The sequence below is a fragment of the Gouania willdenowi genome, chromosome 14 (assembly GCF_900634775.1).
Source record: "Gouania willdenowi chromosome 14, fGouWil2.1, whole genome shotgun sequence".
NCBI classification, from domain to species: Eukaryota; Metazoa; Chordata; class Actinopteri; order Blenniiformes; family Gobiesocidae; genus Gouania; species Gouania willdenowi.
In genome coordinates, this window is record NC_041057.1 from 14,546,675 (window position 1) to 14,571,010 (window position 24,336).

Consider the following 24,336-nt stretch of genomic DNA (forward strand, 5'->3'; position numbering starts at 1 on the left):
GTTCATTTTTATATATTTCCTTGCCTTTTAAAAAAAACTGCACTTCTTGTTTAAATCATGATAATTGTGTAAATTAAAACTGTACGAGACGCTTGAACCTGCTACGTCTGGTTTATTGTATTGCGTGTTGAAAAAAAAGACACCAAAGATGTTCAATAATGAAATTGACTTGAGAAACTACACTGTTGATTAAAAGAATATAAAATTTTATTAGTAACAAAGTTGTTTCAATGCCAGTGATTTGATTAAAGACCGTGTGGTGCTCAAACAACAAATTGTATCAGAAATAAAATACAACATTATGGGTTTGTCTACCGATGTAAATTAGTGAAAAGTAACATGGCACATAAATTCCACCACTCAGTAATAAATGAATAAAAAAAGGAGGGCAGTGAGTGACTAAAATACATTTTGACACAGAATAAGTAAAAAAATGTAACATTAGGAATAAAATTAGCAGGTACAGCATTGTTTTCCCTCTCCAACACTAAAATACAATCAGCAGGTGAACCATCAAACTAGTGCAGAGAACGCTACCACTCAGGCAGGATCTCTGAAATCTCCTTCATGAATACTTCTCATGGGAATCCAGCAAAGCAAACGCTCACAGATAAGGTCAGAGTGCATCGACTGCAGTGAGCGTCTCTGATCTCTGAGAGCCTTTTTGTGCAGACAGGAGGTGATCCGTGGAGCTCGGAGCTGAAATGTCTGCCGACTCGTCGATCGTCTCTCCGGGTAGGGCGGAGTAGGTCGGCACGGCGTGGAACATGATGAATCCCACGGTGATGACGACAAAGGAGATGATATACAAGACTGAGAACTCAGAATGAAACAGATTTGACAGCGTCACACACTTTGAACTTCAGCCTAATGTCATTAAGGTAACGGTCTGCACAGAACACCAGGCTGAAGGGAACAACGTACTGTAATAAACAGGGTTGGGATCAATTATAATTGTAAACATGTCATTGATAATGAATTTACATTTATGAAATAATTTCATTTGTAATTGTAGTTGGAAAGATCTGTTGTTGTTGTAATCATAATTGTGTTCAGATAATTGACTCATTTTAATGGTCACAGAAATTCTATAAAAACTTTCATTTGCAATTTAATTAAACGCAAACCTATGGACTCATGTTACAGTTCTATGACTTACGCATACGTAGTTAACAATCAATGAAATGTGTTTCATATCAAGTCTACTTGTCAGTTCTCTTGAGGATCATTTTACCATTTAAGAAAAATTTTAATCTAGGAGAACACTGACAGAAAAAAGGCTCAGAAGTCAACAGCAAAAATATTAATACCAATATTTTCATGGATAAGGAAGCCTAACAAGGAAACCAAGTGACGATAATATTTTAGTGTATTTTACAGCTGATTTAAGACATGGAGTCAAAACTTACCCATTATCAAAAGAGATGCTAACAGAAAGCTAAAACAAGAGTTTTGAGTAATTGAGAACATAATTAGAATTGACTTTCAGGGGAAAAATTATAATTGTAAATGGAAAAAATGCCGTTCACCGTAATTGAGTTGTCACTGAACATGGGTAATTGAAGACGGAATTGTAATTGAAGAATGTATTTCACCTCAACCCTAGTATTAACAGTTAAACTCACACTACACTGTAAGTGATATACCGAAAAACATTACCTTGCAACCAAACTCCAATAAGCCTGACCTACATGGTTTAAAATATGGGCAGAAACAGGAGTAAATGTTTGCAAACCCAGACAAAAGATGTAAACTCCCCATAGAGACCAGGGACTTAAACATCTGGGGCCTCGTGTACAAATACTTGTGTGGAAACGGGCGTATGCTTGATTCTAGAAAATACTGATTGTTGTAAATATCTGTATCATATTTGTATTATTATTATTATCTATCTTACTTTATTTTTTACTATTGTATGTGTATCTAATCCCTATTTGTAACAGTCTTCTACTTAATTATACACTTAAACGTTTATTCTTTCTTTTGTTTAACATTTATTCTTTAATTTGTGATATTTTCTTGAACGGCTGTAGAGCATTTCCCCCTTGGGATAAATAAAGGAATTATTATTCTGATATTACATGCACAAAACAAAGCCAATATATAAATCTGTGTGTATGTGTGGAACTGAGAGCACATTTATATATAAAAGTCATATTTATACGAGACAGCATGATCAGAGGACTACAATCCTAAACTTGAGTGAGAGAAGGGGGAAGAGAAAGAAATCTCACAATGGGAGAGGAGACATACAGGCTGAGTCATGAGTAGTTTCCCAGCATCACCACTAGGTGTCGCCAATAGCATCAATAGCTATGAACACGTGAGTAAGTCCATATTTCCCTTTTCATGCAGCATATCCTGTTTAATACACCATTCATACGTGAGGTCTCTGATTTATTTAGTGAGAGGAATCACATCACTGAGCTGCCTAGCTATTTAAAACCTCTGTAAGTAACCTAGGAGTCTTTTTAAACTCTATTTTTATTGTTTTGAAACTACTAATACCCTGCTGCATGCTGGGAGGTGAGACTCAGAGTTTCACCACATGCCATCTATGTAAAACATACATTAATTATTCAGCGTGGCCAAACCTCTCTGCACATGATTCTTACTGCGTAGTGGAAAAGGAAGAGGCCACAAAAGAGGCTGAAGAGATCGGCGGTGAGCAGCGACAGGTTGACGGCGGTGGCGCTGGTCATCTTCACCACGACGGGCATGAAGCTGTAAAGGGCGTACATGCAGAGGACGTAAGCAGCAAACAGCAGGGCTGCAGGGACACAAGGAAAAGAGCTCAGTGAGACGCGACGGTATCATTCCGTCTGTACCGTTAGCTTCTGCACGCTGACTTACAAACACGAAGATCCCACTTTATTTCTGCAACAGCACGAGTCTCCAGGACAGCACTGCAAACAAATAACACTTTTAATAAGGTTTGATGAGCTGTGTAGTGTTCAGATTTAATCTTTTTATTACAAACTACTTGAAATGAAACATGTACAGACAACATTATATTAGACATGATCATCTTGCTTAATTTTCACTTACAGTTATGATGGAACTTTCAGGGCTACCAAAATGTAATTAACTGTGTGTAAATTTATAAAAGCACATTAAATGGCCTTGTGTATTAAATGAGCTAAACAAATAAATGTCCCTTGCCTTTTGTTGTTGTGTGTATTTTTCTTATTACTTGTGTGTTTTTGGAGTCCTTTTGTGTATTTTTCTGCCTTTTTTTTTTTTTTTTTTTTTTTTTTTTTTTTTTTTTTAAATGTATGTATTTGAGTTGTTGGCTGCACAAAACTAGCCCAAAAGAGTCATGTGACTCGCCCCCCATGCCTGTCACACACCACAGGGCGGTTATACGTGATCTCTTACAGCTGTATGCCACTGATGACGGTCCCAAACAGGCCCATCATTCCCAGAAACTCGATTCGGCTCAAGTTCTTCACGGTGTGTTCCTGACACACGTTGGACACAGCGTAAAGGCCGGCACTAAGCAGGACCAAACCGTCTCCCAGGATGACGTCACTAGCTTTGGAAACAGATGGGGGCGGGGGCAGTCAGTGCTAACATATTCATCTGTAAATGGATGATTGATCAAAAAGCATGCATAGCATCATTGGAAATATAATGAGCAGATAAATTATGAGTAGGAGCTCATTTTAAGAGCTCCTAAATCCTATGGGGGTAAAAATCTTTGCAGTATAAATGACATAAAAAGTGTCCTTACTGGATCCCTGGTCTCTTCCAGCCAGGATGTCTGCTCCCACCATGGCCCCCACGCCCAATAAACAAACCATTACAGCCACAAAGTGGATGGGACGGAAACGAGTCTTCAAGATGAACCAGGACAGCAGCATCAGCACTGGGATGACGAAGCAGTCCAGCAGCTGGAACGTAGGCCACACAGACACACACACACATTTTACAGAGGGAAAGCAAAGGAGCGGCTTCTACTTCTGTTTGTCAGCTAGCCCCATAAACAGACTTGTATTTTTCTATTTTACCTGTATACTCGTCAGAGTGGTGAACTGGTAAGCCTTCACAACTACATAGTTTGCCTCCACGTCTGCCAGACCCATGATCAGATACTTCCACCAGGTGGTCTTTAAGATATGCAGGATGTTTCTGTCACCTGCACACAGTCAGAAAACGCTGAGTGAGCTGCAGTCATCAGTGGGACCAGAAAACAATCCTTATGCAATCACCTCTAACACACATTCATTTACATTTAATGCAGTTGAGTCTCAGGTTATTATAAGACAGCACTAGGGTGAAAGTAAACAAACAACAGAGCAACATTCAAAGCATGTGTGTATTAAAATAAGCCGGAACCTGGGGAAAATCTAAAATCTTAAGTGGACGATGTCTGTCAACAAATGACACACAAACCAGTTAATCCACAAAAGTCAACAGTTGAAGTACGTTGCGTTATGAGTCTATACGTACAGTATATGCAAAGCACAGGCTTTAGAGCAGAGTTCAGATCACATTTAAGTTCAACATTTACATTTCTGACAGTCCCACCTCTGCGGCAGCTCAAAATGATGGTGTAGGTGAGCAACAGCAGGACGTAGTTGAGGAAGCTCTGCAGCATGGGGGTCTCCACCTTATCGATAGCCAGGTACTGACAGCTCACCGCGGTCCCACAGATCAACAGGGACAGGACCTGACCCATGACGATGGTCTTCAGCAGCTGCCTGTTGAGTCAGCAGCACATTTTATACATCAAACCAAGGGCATGGAAGAAGGATCTATGTTAACAGCAATATACGATACGATAGGGAGCTTCAGGATGGGATGGCACTGTCAGAGAATGAAGACAATGTGTAACAAGAACACAGATGAGAGCTGTTTCTGTGTCTGTGTTTTACTTTTTTAGGGGAAAAAAAATCCATCTTGTGGAACTCAAGCCATTCCTGGATGTATCTTACACTTTCCCCACAAAGTTGGGGGTATGAAAATTGTCTAAAATGCCTATAGGTAATTTACGTCCAGAGTCACTTCTGCGGCTGTGCAGAGTTGAATGCAGCTGGATCATTTACACCAGGGGTTCTCAACTGGTTTCACCCTGGGACCCACATTTTGCCACGATCATTAATTCGCGACCCACTATTTTTTTTATTTATTTTTTATTATTCAGACCAGGTTTAGTTTTTCAAAAATAGCTGTTGAAAACACACATACATACATATGTAAAAACATACATTTATATAATTTTGTGTGCAACATGCATTTCACAGCATGCCTGTCAAAAAAGTTTCTTTCAAAATAAAAGACAAGTCCAACATGACAGACAATATTGTCAGTATTTATTTATTTTTGACCAGCTGTCCGCGACCCACCCAGTACTGGTCCGTGACCCACCAGCTGAGAATCATTGATTTACACAACACCCACCTCCCGCCATGGGAGAGGCTGACGTTACAGTGGTCCGTCATAAAGTGGCTTTGACAGGTGAAGGAGAAACAAAATGAAGAAAGAAAAATTAAATAATTCTACCTTCTCTGCGTGTTGCGTTGTTTGAAAAACAAAATAAAAAAACTAAACAAATTAAATTTCAAAAAGTATAATAACCCTGGCACACACTCGCTCACTCTATTGTATATACCAGAGTTTCTCAAATAAACGACCGTGGTTCAGGTGGTAGAGGGTTGTCTTCTGATTGAGAGGTTGGGGGTTCAATCGCTGATATGTAAAGCGTTTTGGGACTACTTAAGTGTAGGGATAAAGCGCTATATAAATCAAGTCCATTTACTGTTTCTTTCCACTTATTTACAAAATGAGATTCATTAACATGTGTGTTATCACTCATTCATTCCATCATAATGATTTATAGTTGTTTTTTGTTTTTTTTACAGTATTCTGAGAAAAATGTTGTAGTTGGACATAAGGGGGTACTCAGATTCAGAAATGAAAGAAATGGGGTACTTGAGCCAAAAAAAAACTTGATAACCACAGGTATAAACTACAGTTGTTCTTGCTTGTTTATGGGTTCTGTGGAAATTAATGTGGTTTGTTTAAAAGCAGTTCTGTAACTGCAATTGTCCTTACTTATTTGTTCAAAGCTACACAAACCCTATTTTGGGTGTATATCTTTTTTTCCTGAGTCTCTTCCAAGCGGTCGATCTGATACTCACCATGTAAACAGGTCTCTGAAGTTGTAATTGTCCAAACCACATGCCATTCTCAGTTTCCCACACAGTCTGTTCTGCACAGGTCCCGCCATGGCTTGAAGATCTGAACCTGCACACAAGCAGCAGATATGAGATGGAGATCTGGATAATTGAATGGACAGTTTGTGCCTCACAGACCATTATCCTCAGACAGTAAAGCACATGGTGGCAAATCTGCTCAGGAATGTAATGATAGCTCTTAACGTGACTCTCATCAAAGATTAGAAGGAGATCAATGTCATCAAATACTCATTTTGAATGCTGAAGCACTGTATCATAGGGTGAGAAATATTCACATATTCAATGCATTCTAACAATCGTTCATTCATTATCTATATATGACAGGTCACACGTACGACGAAACATATTTAAGAATAGCCCCCACATATTTATATTACCTGAATAATGTCATTTATTCTGGTAAATGCGGGTTGAAGTGATGAAAAACGTGTTAAATTGTAAAATAGGTGTACGGTGCTCGACGATGACAGAAGCGTCCTTCAAAGGGTAAACAGCTGAATAAAAACAACAGCAGTGATAGCCTAGTGCTCTGTAAATATGTTAAAAACAGGCCTGGACTTACCTGTGGCTCTCCACTCGTGTCATGACCACCTAGAAGACATTTTCAGGCAAAGAAGGTCCATCATCTGCTCAGTTTACCGCACATTTAGCACACTCCACGAGGAGAGACCACTGTCTTACGTGGTCTGACGTGACGCTTCAAGGACCCGCCTTCAAAGCTCTGATTGGGCAAAGAAATTCTAATTGACGTATGGACTGTACAATCAGGTTTGATCCTGTACTGTGGGAGGATAAACAAAATTCCCAACTCAAGCTGCACTAAATTGTATTTATTTACTGTATATTTTGGTGACTTTACTGTTGTTGCTTTGTCCTTATTGTATTTCAACCATAGATGTACTGATTTTAATTCTACATTTGGTTGTCAGATAAATTGCTTCCCACTTTTACACTCTTAAACCTCTATCTTACTGGAAAATAACCAAAATGAAACAGATCAATTGTTCGAGAGAAAAAAAATAGCCTTTAACAGTTTTCAGGTCATCATGATGCAGCAATCCTGATTTTGTATTAATTTGTCCAAAATTGTGTGTATCGTCAGAATTATTGGAATTTCATAAATTGATGGGTCAACACACAAAAATAATCATGAACTGAATTTTAAAATGTAAATGATATACATTCCTGTTCTCTACCTGCACATTTCTACAAATAAATGAATAATGAAATTTAAAAAAAAACGCAGTTAGTTTTACTAAAATTGGATGAATGATACACTCTTCCTCTTCCTTTTAAATAATTTGTCATTTGTTTCCAGGTAATGATTTGATGATGTTGAATATCAATAAATTGGAAGAATAATGGTCATAAAATAAAATGAAATAAATGATAATAATATTTGCTAAGAACCTAATAAAGTGGCAAGGCAACAGTAATCTTTTTACACATAATTAATTTATCATTTATTGTGCGAAGGCAGTGTTTTTTGTTAAAATTTTTGATAAAATTTAACGGGTTCGGTTAATCCGTAAATCTTGTTGATCTCGCGAGGATTTACGAGAGGATAAGTTAAGGGAACATGGCGACGTCTAATTTGCTAAAGGTAGGTTTCAGTTCAATTCATTTATCTGGACGTAACGATGGCCACAATGCTTGTCATGTATGTCGTGTGGTGACGGCGTGTTTCCCTCACCTCAGCACACGTCCTAAACTTTAAAGCACCCTAACCTCACCCAGCCGCCGGTGCTGACTTTAGCCGGGAGCCTTTAAGTTACAAATGGCTAACATTAGCTTCGTATAAGTTAATTAGCAGGCTAAAGAGAGAATGCATGAAGGAAGAGGCTCGGACACACATAGTGAAGGCCAGGTGTGTTATCAGCTCAGTTCTCGTCATATTTATTATATATATATTTTTTTCCATATTGTCTGTCATTAAATGGCTCTGTAGTCTCCTGAATGACTCGTTAAATGAGCAATAAACTGTGCTGTGATATTGACAAAGCTCTGCTCACCAAACACATCAAAGATTTATTAGATACATCTAATCACCCACAGCTTAATAATCACAAGTTAAATACTGTGCAGGGCTTGTTTTTCTAACCTGGATATTCGTGATCATATCCATTGAAGGTGTGCTGTGGTATCTAAAAGCAGAAAGTTATTTGCAGGGATATGAAAGTGGTGTTATTTCAGCTTCCTCATAATACTATAAGGATCTCTTTACTGTCCACCATGGTGGTTGTGAACATTTGTCATCTTAAGGTGGTTAAAATAAAATAATAGCAAACAAAAAATTCCATTTTTTTTAGCGATCCTGGCAGCAATCAGTGCAAACCATTACATACAGTTAAGGAATATTGAAATTATTGAAACTATTATATATTCTAGTATTTACATCTAAGGTGTAAATATTTCAGTGCAAATATCTAAAAGGCAGTGGCTATCCGTATGGTTGCCGTATCAATATACGGACATTCTATCTGTACGCAGCGCCCCTATTTGGCCAGTTTAGGTCATGTGATAGGTCAGCCATTGGCCAGTTTAGGTCACATGACTAAGACTATACCTAACCCTAAAAATTGTTGCGATATTGGGTTGTAACCTAGCCCTAAGACGCTACGTACATGTGCTTTGGTAACCGTACCAATAGCACCGGGGGTTGTCCGTAAGGCAACCATACAAATAGACATATTGGATCAGAAAAAGACGGTTCTTTATGGTGTCTAAATCTGGGCCTATGAATCAAATTTGTCGTTTTCGTCTGTGATCAAAGAAAATTGGAGGTCCTATGAGTCTTATTGTGGTGTGTTGGCATGAGAAGTCATAACAATCCTGCAGGAGGAATGCAGCGATTTTTGGACACTTCTGCTTCAGTTAAAGATATATGGTGCCACAATACCTGAGTTATCCATGTTATTTTGTTATCTGGCTGTTTTCCTTGCTTTGCTGGATATGTGGCCTTGGACTAATGAGGTGGCTCTTGGTTATATAAACATTTGATTCGAAACAAAATTAAAACCTTGAAAGGAAGAGCTCCTTCAATAAAAAGGAAATAAAGACAGTCACAAGATAGAGAATGTCAGTGCCTGTTTATATTCTGCATGTAGCTTGTTAATTGTTTCTGACTGCCCACATGGCTTACTGAAGATTCACATATAAGGCCACGGCAGGAATTAAGTGTCTTTATTAAAGGAAATAATGCCTAACTTCATCTGACTAACCCAAAGTTGGAGTTTGTTTTTGTGTTTATTGTCCATTTTACCTGAACACTAAACAAAGCTGGGCTTCACCTCTCTCCAGAACAAAGGCTCCCTTCAGTTTGAGGACAAATGGGACCTGATGCGTCCCATCGTTCTAAAGCTCCTGAGGCAAGAGTCCGTCACCAAACAGCAGTGGTTCGACCTTTTCTCGTAAGTTCTCAGCACAAGCCTCAGCTCGGTGCTGTGTTCTGCTGCGAGGCTAATGAATCCCATCTTGTTTGCTCCTTTAGAGATGTCCACGCTGTGTGTCTGTGGGACGACAAAGGTCCAGCAAAGATCCACCAGGCGCTGAAAGAGGACATTTTAGATTTCATTAAACAAGCACAAGCAGTAAGAGTTTTTCCCTTCACAGACTAATAATACTCTGTTTTCAAAGGTTAAACATTAGTATTAGCAGCTGCAACAGTACTTTGTAAAATATTGAACCATTTGGTCCGCTCTGTATGGAACAATACGCCCTTGTGGAGCGCAGGTTGTTTGGATTGGTCATTTATTTACATTGATGCTTCACAAGCCACGGAGTCAATGTTATTGAGTAATGTTAATGTTTTCTGTGCTCGAAGATGAATGAAAATGCTTGACCCACGTTATGTTGTGCCCTGTCGTGCACATTTCAGCGACGTTGTAATTCCCGATCTCTGTGACAAAGCCATTCAAAGTGATTTGACTCAAACACAAAGCCTTGCTTTCACCACAGATAGTTGGACCTCCCTGGCAACGGAGAGTTACTTGTCGGTGACGGTCCACTGTATGTCCTATTGGTAAATGAAAAGCACAGAATTGCAGACTCGTGTGCACTTGGCAGAGGAATTGAGAAACTGAGTGGAAGTTGGAGTGCCCAGATATGACCATACCAGTCACCACAGATGACGTTGCAAATATTTTGAATGCAGTCAATGAAACAGACAGACTGGGACCACAGTTAGACTGCTTTGATCACACTGTAATCCTCGCAGCCAGTGTCAATCAAGAGGGTGTCCCGCCTCCTTGGGAAAGTTAGGAAAGTGGTCACCTTCTTTCCCCAAAAGCACCCACCACGGACTGACTGTGAAGCAAGAGATGTTAATATGAAATGATTATTATGTTAATATGGAAAAAAAAAAATATGAAATGATTTACCTCTCTTTTTACACTACTAGTGTATACAAGTAGTCAAAGAAACAGGCACTTTAACATTTGGTTTAGTTTACGATTTTGTATGCTTGGATTTGTTTTATTCATATTTGATACTAAAGTATAGTGTGTGTAGTAGTCAGGGAATAAGAAACAGTTTGACATTTTAAAATGTTGTTTACTAACTGCTAACTTTATATTACCTGTACAGTTGCACCCCTACTGCACACACTCTAACCACCATCTTTGTCTCTCACCTTTTCTAAGCGAGTGCTGAGTCACCAGGATGACACAGCGTTACTAAAGGCCTACATCGTCGAGTGGAGGAAGTTCTTCACACAGTGCGACATCCTTCCCAAACCTTTCTGCCAGCTGGAGATCACTCTGATGGGAAAACAGGGAAGCAACAAAAAGTCCAACGTGGAGGACAGCATCGTCCGCAAGGTGAGGACTCGGGATCTGAGGGCTCTGTCTGTCTGTCCAGCCTCTGTGTTGTTCTTAATCTAATAACTTCTGTCCTCACATCTGGTGACCACAGCTCATGCTGGACACCTGGAATGAGTCCATCTTCTCCAACATTAAGAACAGACTACAGGACAGCGCCATGAAGCTGGTGCATGCTGAGAGGCTGGGAGAGGCCTTTGATTCTCAGCTGGTCATTGGAGTACGGGAGTCTTATGGTGAGAAACACAGGAACTTTGGCTGATGTCTGTAGCAAGAGTTCACTGATAGTTTAAGAGATTATGTTTATGATGTAAACTGATATAACTTTCTGTTCTTTATTTGCTGTGGTCTTGTAAACATCTGATCACTTGTGGACAATCCTATTTGAATTGAATCGGCTAATCATCTGAACACACTAATGATCAGTGACGTGTCGTGAGCACTAGGGTTGGGTAGACAGGGCGTTGCGAATCGAGACCACCTATAACAATTCCATATGTTTCAGCTGGCAAGTGTTAATCTAACAAAATCAACATAGTAAAACACCATTAAAAAATTATTATTTAATATAGCCTCCATACTCTCCCAACAAGATATATCTCATGACACGGCAGCGCTTCCGTTGTTTGTGTTGGAAACAACAACAACTCGGAACAGCCTCAGTGAGGTGCATCCACAAAGCCAATCCTTCCTGTACCATTCACTGTGGAAAATACGAAACATTTTCTGACCTTACCTTTGCTGAAGGTCTGGTAGCTCAGGTGTTGGTTTCCCATCTTTTAAAAGCTGTTGTTTTTCCTCAAAAAAAAGTTTCTCTATCGTCTCTAGCGCTGTCATCCTGCCTGTAGTGTGATCCCGCCCACTAGCTAGAGAACGTAACAGCGGCTAGCCACGCTTTATTAATTCACTAATGCACTGTGAACTTACATATAGCATTTAGCGTAGCACGGTTACGTCCAAAGGCAGCGTAGAGAGCTGCCTTTTTATGTAAATGGTTTTCATCTTGGGGAACTCACTGCGCATGCGCAAACACATAAAAGCATGCTATGGAAACAGAGACAGAGCAGCAATGTGCTTTTGGGAGAGGGTGTGGCCTCCTCCTGGCTCTTCCTCCTGCCTTACAGCAGAGTGAGACTGTGCAGCGTCTCTGCCGTACCAGGACATAGCGATGTTTAGTCATTTGGGCTATGAAAAGCACAAAATGCTGACACTTTTAAATTTATAGATACTGGAGGAAATGGAAAAATAAATGATTTATAAATATAATATAACATTTTTGCTTGTTCAACAGTGAATCTGTGCTCCAACCCGGACGACAAGCTCCAGATCTACAGAGACAACTTTGAGAAGGCGTACATGGACTCCACAGAGCGGTTCTACAGAACACAGGCGCCGGCTTATCTTCAGCAGAACGGCGTCCAAAACTACATGAAATATGTGAGCAGAGGACAGTAACACAGAGTACATTACAACACAATAGAACATCCACAAGAAGGTGTATCTGTGATGTAACAAGCTCCACAGCTCTGATAGGGACTGATTTACTGATGAGGTGTCCAAACTCAGTCCTGGAGGGCATCTCTTCTCTAACACACCTGAATCAGAGGAATGTGTGAGCATGCATCTCCGCAGAAAGCAGGACGAGGAGCCAATCACTGCTTTGAGAAGGAGAAAACTAGCAGCAGGATTTCTGCCTCCAAGGCCTTCCCACACCAACGCCCTCCTGATTTTAGCCAATCAGAGGAGTGGGTTCTGTTTGGGCACAGGATGGGTCAGGAACGTTAGTGCTCTGTTCAACAACAGGCACAGCTTGCTCACAGTCTACTGTTTGTCTTTCCTGTAAGTCAGCACTGATTCATTTCTTCAGCATTGCTGTGGTGCTGACATTTCCTGCATGCTACATAGTTGCAAAGCAAAAGCATCAGTTTTGTCATTGAGTTACTTTAAGATGAGCCCCAACATATGAACATGTATATGGTCTTTAATGGGTTGTACGTCTCAAACATTGTAGAGGCAGCCATCTGAGTTTCCCAGCAAAACCTTCAAGCAACAAGAGCAAAGTGTTTTCCCGTGTTAATGTTGATGCTTCTCCTTGGACTTTACACACGACCAAATGAAACAAACAAACGTATCTTTCCTTTCTCCAGGCTGATTCCAAATTGAGGGAGGAGGAGAAACGAGCTCTGCGGTATCTAGAGACAAGACGTGACTGTAACTCTGTCCAAGCAGTGAGTTTTATCACAAAGTGATCTTTTTATTTCCTGAGAGGTTTATGGATTTAATGTACAACTGCAACCAGGCTGAAATCAGGCTTAAAAGTTTGTTTGGGTTTTATCTTTTTTTTTTATTATTATTTATTTATCTTTGAATGAAAATGTTTGTCTTTGGTCTGTAGAATTTGTTCTTATGCGTCTCCGCTCTAACTCCATTCCCTGTTGTTTCCCCACAGCTAATGGAGTGTTGTGTCAATGCACTAGTAACGTCTTTCAAGGAGACCATCCTCGCCGAATGTCCAGGCATGATCAAACGAAATGAGACTGAGAGTGAGTACGGCAGGACTGCTCCCACCAAAGGCTCAGCCAGCTCAGGTTTGCACCAGGAAATAGCCTTCACCCAGCTCTCACAGCTCCTCTGACACACTGATGGATGTCTCAGAAATATTTCTCACAATGGGAAGATAAAGCTTGAGAGATGGAGGCCGTGTGCTGCTTCAAGGTTGATTAAATTAAGAAGGACACAGACATAGTGGATAGAGAGAGTGAAGCAGTTTCACTTAAACACTGTCTTTAACTCTAAAAGCACTTCAGATCGTCCCAATCTGACGGCTCCTCATAGATTAAATATGATCCTCCTCTTTTTGAGTATACTGTTATCTCATATTTACTTCTATAAGAGAAGACGTGGATATTTGGTCTTTCAGAAGTGTTGAAGGGAAATAATTGTAAATAATTTCACTTTGGGGTAATTTAAACAAAAGTTATTAATGGCAATAAGAATCGTTGCCAGTTTTGTCTTTGCTATATGAGTTCAATTAATACATTTACCTGAATTTAACCTGAGTTAAGTTCCTTTGAGAGTCATTAAAACTTTAAGCAGTGTATCAGGTGTTTACAACTTGTGGGTCGTGACCCAAAATTAGGTAGTGGTTACAATAAGTTTTTTTTGGGGTTTTGAAGGAGAGTTCTGTCTTCACACTTAATGACAGTAAATGGCACTGTTCCTTCAACTTTTACTTCTCTTCTGAAGAAAATGTGTTTTCATTGATTGTGCCTCTTTTGATTCATGCTCATAACAGTGAGTTTTTCTTCATTTTGTTGTCGGTTGTCATAAAGTCAGGTAAATCAGTGTTGACAGTTAGAATATTGTGTGATCTGTAAACACACTCTTTATTTCTGTCTATGGACACAGAGCTGCATCTGATGTTCTCCCTGATGGACAAAGTGCCCAGCGGCATCGAGCCCATGCTGAAGGACCTGGAAGAACACATTATGAGCGCTGGGTTGGCTGATATGGTGGCCTCAGCAGAGACCATCACTTCAGTGAGTCTCACACTCACGCAGATTTTACAGTTTTAATCAATTGTCATATCTTCTCAAGTGCAATCTGTAGAGTTTTCCCCACTTTGTTTAATTGTTTCATCTGACACTATGATTTAACAGCTGCATTTAAAACAAGTAAGCAGTAACTAGACCAAGGCACCGATCAGTGAAAGAGAAAAACAATAAATGTTAAATACAAGTAAAATGTGTGTCTGCAATCACCCAACAGAAAAATACAAAGGATTGAGATAAAAGTGAGAACAAAATGAGGATCACTGTGACTTAGTCTGTAATGACTGCTCCTCACACAGACCTTATGAAGCTGAGGCTCACTGAGGAAAATGATGGCTGTCATTTACAGTTGAGCAAACAAACAACCTTTAGCTCACTGACTGGAAGGTGTGGCTTTGGAAACCACCAAACTTCCTTAAAAACAACCCAACCCTGACCCAAACCACAAGATTCAAATTCACAAATATTCATAATAATTAAAGGGTGGAGCCAATCTGGAAAAAAGAAGTTCATGACAAAACCCAATTATGTAATAGTTATTAAAGCTAGAAAGGGAAATATTCTGAGAAGCTGCTTCAATGATAAACTGAAAATGCATGTTAAAGAACAAGGAATGCATTGAAAAATATGTGTAGAAAAAAAAAAAGTACTTTGTAGAAGTTTGGCCACACCAGCCTGTCATTGCCTGATCCCGTTAGATCTCGGAAGCTAAGCAGGTCTGGGCCTGGTTAGTAGTTGGATGGGAGACCACTGAGAATTCCAGGTGCCACAGTGGGGTGGCAGTCACCCCAGTGGTATCTGTCATTGTGCCCTAGTATGAATGTAGTGTGTGAGTGAGTGTTGGTGGTGGTCGGAGGGGCCGATGGCGCACTATGGCAGCCTCGCTTCCGTCAGTCTGCCCCAGGGCAGCTGTGGCTACAATAGTAGTTTACCACCACTAAGTGTGGAGTGAAAGAATAATGCCTTAATTCTGTAAAGCAACTTTGAGTGTTTATGATAAAGCGCTATATAAAACTGATGCATTATTATTATTATTATTATTTAGTGCATATTTTAAAGCTTGCCTGAATAAATACCTTTGAAAATAAAAATTCAAGAACGGTTTCTTTACTTATTTGCTTCGGCACATGCCTGAGACCAACTAAAAACAAGTCTGTGACCTACTTTTAGGTCCCAACTCTCTTTGGTATTAGGATTATAAAGAATAAATATGCTAAATTCCCACAAGTTTGGAATGTAACTTTCCTCACTCACACAGTCGATGTTGGTGCTGTTTGTAATTGATTTTGAATCAATTCCATTGAAATTTTTCAGATTTAAATTTTTTTTTTTACTCTAACCCCAGTAGTCTCACACTGTAGTCTGGCATTAGCAATGACTCCTGCGCCTGTGCAACGCAAAAGTGTATTCAGTGCAAACATTGCACATGTACAGGAAGCTCAACTTATGTCAGAAGTTTGGAACCATCTTATGAATATCCAAGTAAAATTTGAAAGATCATTCAATCAATGCTGAATCAAAATCAAATCGTGATTAATTGAATCAAAACCTGATTAATTGGAATTGAATTGATTCAGGAAACTGGACATGATACCTAGCTCTATTTATTGCTCAATGAAGACTTGATCGTGATCTTTAACTCAAATTGGTGAGGTCTCTAGTGTGAGAGGTGAAACACCTTCAAAGAAAGCTCAAAGTCCCACATGCTTTTAAAAGCTCCAGTTCTCAGTTTCAATTGAACTGACCCTGACTCGCATCAAAGCACTCGGTCAATATAAAATGTTTAAAAGTGTGCTTCCTGATCTTTGTCTGCAGGACTCGGAGAAGTATGTGGAACAGCTGCTGACGTTGTTCAACCGCTTCAGTCGGCTGGTGAAAGAGGCTTTTCAGGATGACCCTCGTTTCCTGACGGCCAGAGACAAGGTTAGTGCCATTACAACCTGTACCCTCCATCATTTACAACACACACACACACACCGCAGAGTCACGTGACACCTGATCTGTCTACCTGTTCCTCACAGGCGTATAAAGCGGTGGTTAACGATGCGACTATCTTTAAATTAGAGCTTCCATTGAAACAGAAAGGGTGAGTTTGGCCCACTGCATAAAACCTGCTGTTTGCTGTTGATTCTCACCTCACACGCCTGCGTTTACAGGGTGGGACTGAAAACCCAACCCGAGTCCAAGTGCCCGGAGCTGCTCGCCAACTACTGCGACATGCTGCTGAGGAAGACTCCACTCAGCAAAAAACTCACCTCTGAAGAGATTGAAGCCAAACTCAAAGAAGTGGTATGTTTTGAACCCTGATATGATAATGTGAGGGTTCAGCCTATAATTATTGGATTGGTTTGTTGTTTTGGAGCTGTTAGCTCACACTTTGCAGTCAGTATCTTGGTCAGTTCTTCACTTGATGGAGGGAAACAACAGGTTTTATAGTTTAGTATAGTTAGTTAATAGATGCAAAACTGTGGACAGGGACAAAGTAGACATACAAGAGGCAGTTTGGGTAGGGTGTACTGGTTCAGATAGCAGAAGTGTATAGAGTCCTGATATATCCTACTCAAGTAGAACTGTTACTTGATTGAAATTGTAAACAGGTGCAAATCCAGTATTTTTGGTAATAATAATCTTACATACAGTATACATCTCATGTATAAACTTAACTTAACTTGGCTCTAAGTATAGCTACATTTATGAACTCAAGCAGATGTCCATTGATCTTTTTAAAACAAAAACAAATAATGACTCAGTCACAGTTTGGTGTAGAAATGTAACAAATTACTTTACTTCTTTTAAAACGTACTTAAGTACAAGTAAAATTTCTGATTTAGAAATATTCTCAAAAAAGTACAAGTACCCATAAAAGCAACTCAGTTAGTGATTAATATAACTGGTGAGTGGTAGTTGTGAAGCTTTAATGCTAAAACTCAGTTTTCACAATATCAAAACTTATTAAAAGTGCATGACAGATGATGGCTTTTTTTTTCATAGTTAATAAAACCATTCAAAAAGTGGTCACTCGGTAACATGGTCACCAGTCTGTGTGAGCACAGACACAAACTTTCACCTGAAAGCAGTGGATAAGTCTCCTGGAGTCAAGGCTGCTCCGCGAGTCTTTGAATAACAAGAGATCTATTGACGACCAACGGCTGATAACGTTTTTGTTTCTGTTTGCTTTATGCAGCTGTTAGTGCTGAAGTATGTGCAGAACAAAGATGTGTTCATGCGCTACCACAAAGCTCACCTGACACGCCGGCTCATCCTCGACATCTCGGCTGACAGTGAGATCGAGGAGAACATGGTGGAGTGGCTCAGGGTAGGGAGCTGTAGTCTTTTCTGTTCTTCTAAGATGTTTTTACTATTCATGCTGTTGCAGAAACTTGAATAAAATATGTAATAATGCTAAGTGATGTCACCAATCCTGACAGGAAGTGGGGATGCCCGCTGACTATGTGAACAAGCTGGCTCGGATGTTTCAGGACATCAAAGTGTCGGAAGACCTCAACCAGTCATACAAAGAGATGCATAAACACAACAAGCTGGCTTTACCAGGTGAGAGGAAACGTGCTCCCGTCTCCTTCAGACCAGAGATTTTTCTAATACGTGCGTGTTTGTCTACTCTGCAGCCGACTCGGTCAACATAAAGATCCTGAATGCTGGAGCTTGGTCCAGGAGCAGCGAGAAGGTGTTTGTGTCTCTTCCCACTGAGCTGGAGGACTTAATACCAGAGGTAGAAGATTTCTACAAGAAGAACCACAGCGGCAGGAAGCTCCACTGGCATCACCTCATGTCCAACGGCATTGTGAGTTTCTACTAAGACACATGACAGCCAGCTTTTCCTTCTGTTTTTTAGCCAGGGCTGGGGTCAATTACATTTTTTAATTACAATTATGTCTACTATCCATCTTCAATTTCGATTACGGTGACATGCTTTTTATTTTTCAGTTACAATTCAAATTACACTTATTATTTTTCCTCTGAAAATCAATTACAATTACTAAAGTTTGATTACAATAACAATGACTGAGCCTTTAATATATAATTCCATAAAATGTAACCTTTCTCTTGTGTTTCTGTTAGCATCTCTTGTGATAACGGGTGAGTTTTGACCCATCAAATGCAAAATACAATAACAGTATATAATTGATCATCTAGTTTGTTTCTCATCTCTTGGTTACCTTGTCAGGCTTCCAATCAATGAAAATATTGGTATTAATAATTTTTGTGTGGCCGTCTGAGCCTTTATATTTATATTTTTTTAAAAGGTAAATCATCCTCAAGAGAGCTGAAGGCAGTGGGTAAAGTTGAGATGAAACATATTTTAATAATTGTTAACTACGTATGTGTAAGCCATAGAACTGTAACATTGTTCTGCAGGTTTGCGTTTAATTCAATTGTAAAAGACAGTTTTAACAGAATTTCGATGCCAATTAAAAATGCAACTATCTGAACTTAATTACAATTCAATTATGATTACAAAAGCAACAGATTTATTACATTATCACAATAATGATGACAAAATTGTTATTAATTATCTATTATGCAATTACAATTATAATTATAATTGGCGCCAACCCTGATGTCAGCTCACATATTAAAACGCTTGGATGGTGCTGATCGCTCCCACAGCCTCTGGGCACTCCTGTTGTTGTTTGACCTTGAAGAACCGACTCATCCAAACATTTGTCTGTCCTTCAGATAACGTTTAAGAACGAGGTGGGTCAGTACGACGTGGAGGTCACCACCTTCCAGCTGGCTGTGTTGTTTGCCTGGAACCAGAGGCCAAGAGAGCGGATCAGCTTCGAAAACCTCAAACTAGCCACAGAGCTCCCGGACGCCGAGCTGCGACGCACTCTCTGGGTACCAAGCCAAACTCATTTCCACTCCATCCCATCACACACAATGTTATGCGTTCATTATCATGTTGTTTGTTCCTCCCCAGTCCCTGGTGGCCTTCCCTAAACTGAAGCGACAGGTGCTGCAATACGACCCGCTGGTGTCGTCTCCCAAAGACTTTGCAGAGGGAACGTTATTCTATGTCAATCAGGAGTTTTCTCTCATGTAAGAAGATTCAAACACACAAAAGTGTTTCAACACAACAGCCTGAAAGCCTGTGTGGCCCCTTTTTCTACACAAAACACATTGGCCCTCATTTATTAACCTTGTCTGAAAACAGGTGTAAATTTGAGTGCACATTTGGTCATAAGACAGGACCAATCCCAGCATACAAATGATCGGGTGTTGATAAATCCGGTTGCTGAATTCGATCGTCATTAACTTGTTACGCCTTCCTGCTTCGGAGGCCCCGCCTCCTGAGGTCAAAACAAGGAAAGAAGCTTTTCCAAGATGAAAATTTGCATCTTCACATCTGAGGTGGCGCGAAACAAAGATGTGCTTTTTGACAGTGTGACAACTGGAATTAAATTAGTGCATATTTAAACGCTCTGTGGAAGAGGATCAGCTACTGAGCAGGTGACGTCTGCCCCCCTGTGTGCGCTGCGAGCAACTTCACGACATATATCTTAGAGACACACGTGGAAATATAGCGTTTATGTCGGCCTTAGTTTAAACGCTATAGGCAATGCATATTAGATCCATCGAAACGCTAAAAAAGTCTTAAAAATGACTAAATGCTGTTCCTTGTCTGTTTATTATGCCTTCAGCCAATTTCACCTATAATTAATCAGTTTACCGATTACTGTAGAGTATTTGTAAAAATTGAAGGAACTTTTTACATTTAAAAGCATTAATGAGGTCCTGTTTCCTCCGTACAGCACATCACTGTGGGCTGTACGAAGGAAAACAGGAAATAGGACCTTATTCTCCAAGATGGCAATACTGTGTGTGTTTGTGTATGCATACGTGCATACACTGGGTGAACCTATGTGCTCCTGTTCAGTAGCAGAGTTTATTAGCGTGGTTATCTGGTATTCCATGAAAGGAAAACCAAAAAAGTGGTATAAGTAAAAACGTGGCCTTTTTTAAATTCATTTTGTTTTAATAATCTGTTTAGATCTGTTCTGATTGTGTCTCTGCTTATGCTTAAATTACAGCTAAGGTTTGTTTAATACTTTATTTTCAGACTCGGGTCAGATTTTGCTGTTCTGTACCACAAATCCACACGTCCAGATTTACGTACACGACGTGAGATATGATGGTAGCGTACGCTCACGTCAGAATTGATAAATACCAACGCTTGCATAAATTTGTTTGAACTGAGCGTACGAACGGTTGATAAATGAGGGTCATTCTGTGTCTTCTTTTGTTTTGTTAAAGTTTGTTTTATGAATCTAAAATTTCCAGAAAAAATTCCAAGGTTCAAAAACGAGGGAAGATCAACCTGATTGGTCGCCTTCAGCTGACCACGGAACGAATGAGGGAGGAGGAAAACGAGGGCATCGTGCAGCTCAGGATACTCAGAACACAGGTACGAGCTCCCAACATGCATCTTTAGCAGCATGCGACAGCACAACATTCACCATTTCATGATTATTTTGTGACTTCCTGAACTGCAGGAAGCCATAATCCAGATTATGAAGATGAGAAAGCGCATTAACAACGCCCAGCTGCAGACGGAGCTGGTGGAGATCCTAAAGAACATGTTTTTGCCACAGAAGAAGATGATCAAGGAGCAGATCGAGTGGCTGATAGATCACAAGTACATAAAACGGGATGAGACGGACATTAACACCTTCATCTACATGGCATAGCACAGCACGTTGGAATGACTCTTGTGGACTTTGGTTTCAGTGGAATCAGGCCTGATGGACACTAGGACACTTCCAGGCTCCCCCGTCCTTTATTTAAAATGAGGAGAAAAAAAAATCCCAAACTGGTTACAAGGAGGCGTGGACTGGAGCTGTATTTAAAAAGAAAACGTGGACTTCCTGCCTTAAAGTTGTACAAAGGAACAAAAAGATGAGTAGTTGTGGGAGTCTGCACCAGCAGAGCATTGCAGGTTTTAGCAGAGAGGAGTTTCCTTTGTTGCCCAGGTGAGACTGTGTGATGACGAGTCGGTCACAGCAACACTTCTTTTCACTGCTTGCACAACTCTAAAGGCATGCCGACATGCAGTTAGTTCTTAATCTATGTCTAATCCAGACAAACAGAAATGAACAAAAAAACCCCACACACACACTCTCCCCCCTCTCTCTCTCTCTCTCTCTCTCTCTCTCTTTCTCTCTCTATGGCAGGAGCCCGTTATGACTCCCTGCAGTCACACTTAAAGTGATCAGATTTTTAATCCGTACTTTGAAAGTGTTTAAAAAGCCACATAAGCACTTGACAGTTTGCAGGGCCCAAGCTGCAGAGCTGCTCCCAGTCACTTCTTCCTTGTCTCTGGGTAAACACGACCACGTGGGCGATTTTTTTTTTTTTTTAGCATTGTGTAATCCACAATCCAGAGTCCTCCACCCAGGGATGGAGGTGATGTGGGCACAAGCTCTGTAAAAGGCCCACAACTGCTCTCCGTTCTGCAGGAAGCCTGGGGTTGTGGGCTGAGTTCAGTATTACATGTTGGAATTACTACAATTCAAAAGTGTACTGTGAGATGTGAATAATAAAATGAATAAATAAACAGCACCTTATTATTAAACGACACACAGGCTGCTCATTTATCAGTGAGTTATTGTCACAACAGATCCTGCACAAGGTCTTCCCCACATAATGTGACCTGGAGTTACACGCCAGCAGACCCCTGAGAGCCTGCGTGCAGGACTGAAGCTGGTATAGAAGATGGAAGGAAGCATATATCCATAAATTAAATGTTGCACCTGTAGGTGGTGCCAGAGGAAACCAAATAACTCTGGAACTGCAACATCGGTGACTCGAACGTTTTAGTTTTGCTTTATTTAATCAAAATATGCAAGAAATGTGTTTGGTTACCACATTAGGTACGCCTACACCAGTCCTGGAGAGCCACTGTCCTGCATGTTTTAGATGCTCCCCTAGTCCACCACAGCTGATTGTTATTAAGCAGCTTTACAGAACGCCTGATAATCAGCTACTCTTTACAAAGTCAGGTTCAGGTGTGTTTGAGCACGGAGACATCAAAAGCCTCCAAGACCAGACACGGTCACCCTTACCCTGGCCTACACCACTGTTTTTAAACCTTGAATTCAGGAGCCCCATGTGGGGTCACCTGGAGTTTAAATGGGGTATATCCTGAAATGTCTAGTGATTAATTTTAAAAAAATATTACTGATTTTATAAATTATTCTTTTTCAAACACACAATCTGTTTTACTTTCATTTTGTCAAATATAAATGTACTTCTAATTTTGTTTAAAATGCAGTAAAAATATATATATATATATATTTATCTAAATGGGCAGAAATTGTCACTAATCCTGGCTACTCTGTATTTGTAATACAGTATTTAAAAAAAAAAAAAAAAAAGGCTCAAAAACAAATTCTAGAAAATTTACTTATTTAGGGTCGCCAGAAATTCTAGATATCAAAATGGGGTCACGATCCAAAAAAGGTTGGGAACCACTGTCCTACACGGTATAGAAGATTCACAAAAAGCACCAGAATGGAGTGAAAAAAAGTGATGCTCGTGTTTATATTGGATCTAGACTGGCTGATATTTATCTACAGCAGAGAATATTACAATTTACAAACCACATTCTGAAAAGATACAAGAGAGATACGGAAAGATGAACGTAGAACAATGTGCAACGTTCCTTTTTTCAGTTACTTCCTTTTCTCCTGTTTAGTTAAATTCTCCAACTAATAGAAACAATGGAGGTGCAGGGTTAGATACGTTTTATTTACTTCATCCTGCATTGTTTCGAACAAGGTATAATTATCTTTGTTGTTATTCAGTTGTCACTTTAATGAGCACTTTGTACGTTTTATTTTATTATTTTTCTTTTACCTGTTTGAATAAATGAAACGTATAGACTAAAGACTCGGACTAATGTAAACAAATACTGGATGGCTTAGATGAGGGGTGTTAAACTCATTTTAGCTCAAGGGCCAAATACGGACCAGTTCGATCACATGTGGGCCACAGGTTTTAGGCGGGAAAACAAACAAATTCAATATTAATGTGCAATAGTTTACACTTTCAGTTATAAATTAGACAAAGTATGGAAGGCATCAACAATATCTAAGCATTAAGTGACAGATATTCAAACTTCCTTTGATTTATGTTTTTTGACCAATTTTAATTTTTTTTATTTTGGGGAGATTTTGTGGAATAATTTGAGAAAAAAAAAAAAAAAAACGCAGGATTTTGGAAACATTGAGTTCTTTCAACAATTTACAACTGTGGGCCAAATTGGATGCTCTGCAGGGCCAGATTTGGCCCCCGGGCCGTGAGTTTGACATATGTGGCTTAGACTATGACTAAAAATCCATGAAATGTGTGTCAATCAAATAACTAATTTAAAATGTTGAGTTTAATATAGTATAATGAAAAAAATCCATTACATTTAAAATGACTTTAGTCCATTAAACAAACTAAACCAGTATTGTATTTACTCTGGTAAACTGTTATGCAAGTTAACTCAGTGTCTGCTGAGCAGCAGATGGTGCCAACGCGTTAATAAGTTAATGTGGGCACTAAGAAGCAACTATGAATTAATGAATCCTCTCAACATGAATATTTAATCACTTATCAGCGTTACTGCTTCAATGTCTACATCTGTGGAAGAGATTCAGACTCAGTTTTACTGTTTACGTTCCTCTCATAAGCAGATTTATTTCATTTTGTCAGTGAAGGTTTTGAATTTAGAATTTGGAGGAGATTTTTTGGTTAAAAAAA

General features: G+C 39.7%; 2 protein-coding genes and 1 pseudogene across 3 annotated transcripts; 2 read left to right on the top strand and 1 right to left on the bottom strand.

Moving 5' to 3' along the window:
• Window positions 1–185: 185 nt before the first annotated feature.
• On the bottom strand, window positions 186–6,918 carry slc35f2 (solute carrier family 35 member F2). Its single transcript, XM_028466772.1, has 9 exons — window positions 6,763–6,918; window positions 6,144–6,249; window positions 4,531–4,703; window positions 4,011–4,138; window positions 3,734–3,893; window positions 3,379–3,535; window positions 2,854–2,906; window positions 2,616–2,770; window positions 186–820 (listed from the first exon to the last, which is right to left on the bottom strand). The coding sequence occupies exons 2-9, from the start codon at window positions 6,230–6,232 to the stop codon at window positions 617–619; spliced, it is 1,119 nt and encodes a 372-aa protein (XP_028322573.1). The 5' UTR covers window positions 6,233–6,249; window positions 6,763–6,918; the 3' UTR covers window positions 186–616.
• Window positions 6,919–7,745: 827 nt separating this feature from the next.
• On the top strand, window positions 7,746–22,158 carry LOC114475714 (cullin-5). Of its 2 annotated transcripts, none has more exons than XM_028466770.1 (19): window positions 7,746–7,803; window positions 9,501–9,610; window positions 9,691–9,790; window positions 10,841–11,017; window positions 11,112–11,253; window positions 12,309–12,454; window positions 13,165–13,245; window positions 13,467–13,605; window positions 14,426–14,556; window positions 16,384–16,491; window positions 16,590–16,654; window positions 16,725–16,857; window positions 17,753–17,884; window positions 17,997–18,120; window positions 18,195–18,370; window positions 19,267–19,428; window positions 19,511–19,629; window positions 20,872–20,995; window positions 21,084–22,158. In XM_028466770.1, exons 1-19 carry the CDS (start codon window positions 7,780–7,782, stop codon window positions 21,276–21,278), a joined length of 2,388 nt encoding a protein of 795 aa, XP_028322571.1. In that variant the 5' UTR covers window positions 7,746–7,779; the 3' UTR covers window positions 21,279–22,158. The 2 variants fall into 2 exon arrangements, with proteins under 2 accessions (XP_028322571.1, XP_028322572.1); XM_028466771.1 differs by having other exon boundaries at window positions 13,467–13,560; window positions 21,084–21,278.
• Window positions 15,226–15,343, top strand: LOC114476284 (uncharacterized; annotated as a pseudogene).
• Window positions 22,159–24,336: the final 2,178 nt, after the last annotated feature.

What these genes read in the sequence shown, in the direction of transcription:
- slc35f2 (XM_028466772.1), bottom strand. Translation starts at nt 6,232, where the DNA reads ATGGCGGGACCTGTGCAGAACAGACTGTGTGGGAAACTGAGAATGGCA. An exon ending in TTCAGAGACCTGTTTACATG is followed by an intron (nt 4,704 to 6,143) that starts GTGAGTATCAGA and finishes CTGACTCAACAG; the next exon opens with GCAGCTGCTGAAGACCATCG. An exon ending in TCTTCCTTTTCCACTACGCA is followed by an intron (nt 821 to 2,615) that starts GTAAGAATCATG and finishes TTTCATTCTGAG; the next exon opens with TTCTCAGTCTTGTATATCAT.
- LOC114475714 (XM_028466770.1), top strand. Translation starts at nt 7,780, where the DNA reads ATGGCGACGTCTAATTTGCTAAAG. An exon ending in TCATTAAACAAGCACAAGCA is followed by an intron (nt 9,791 to 10,840) that starts GTAAGAGTTTTT and finishes ACCTTTTCTAAG; the next exon opens with CGAGTGCTGAGTCACCAGGA. An exon ending in AGGACAGCATCGTCCGCAAG is followed by an intron (nt 11,018 to 11,111) that starts GTGAGGACTCGG and finishes TGGTGACCACAG; the next exon opens with CTCATGCTGGACACCTGGAA.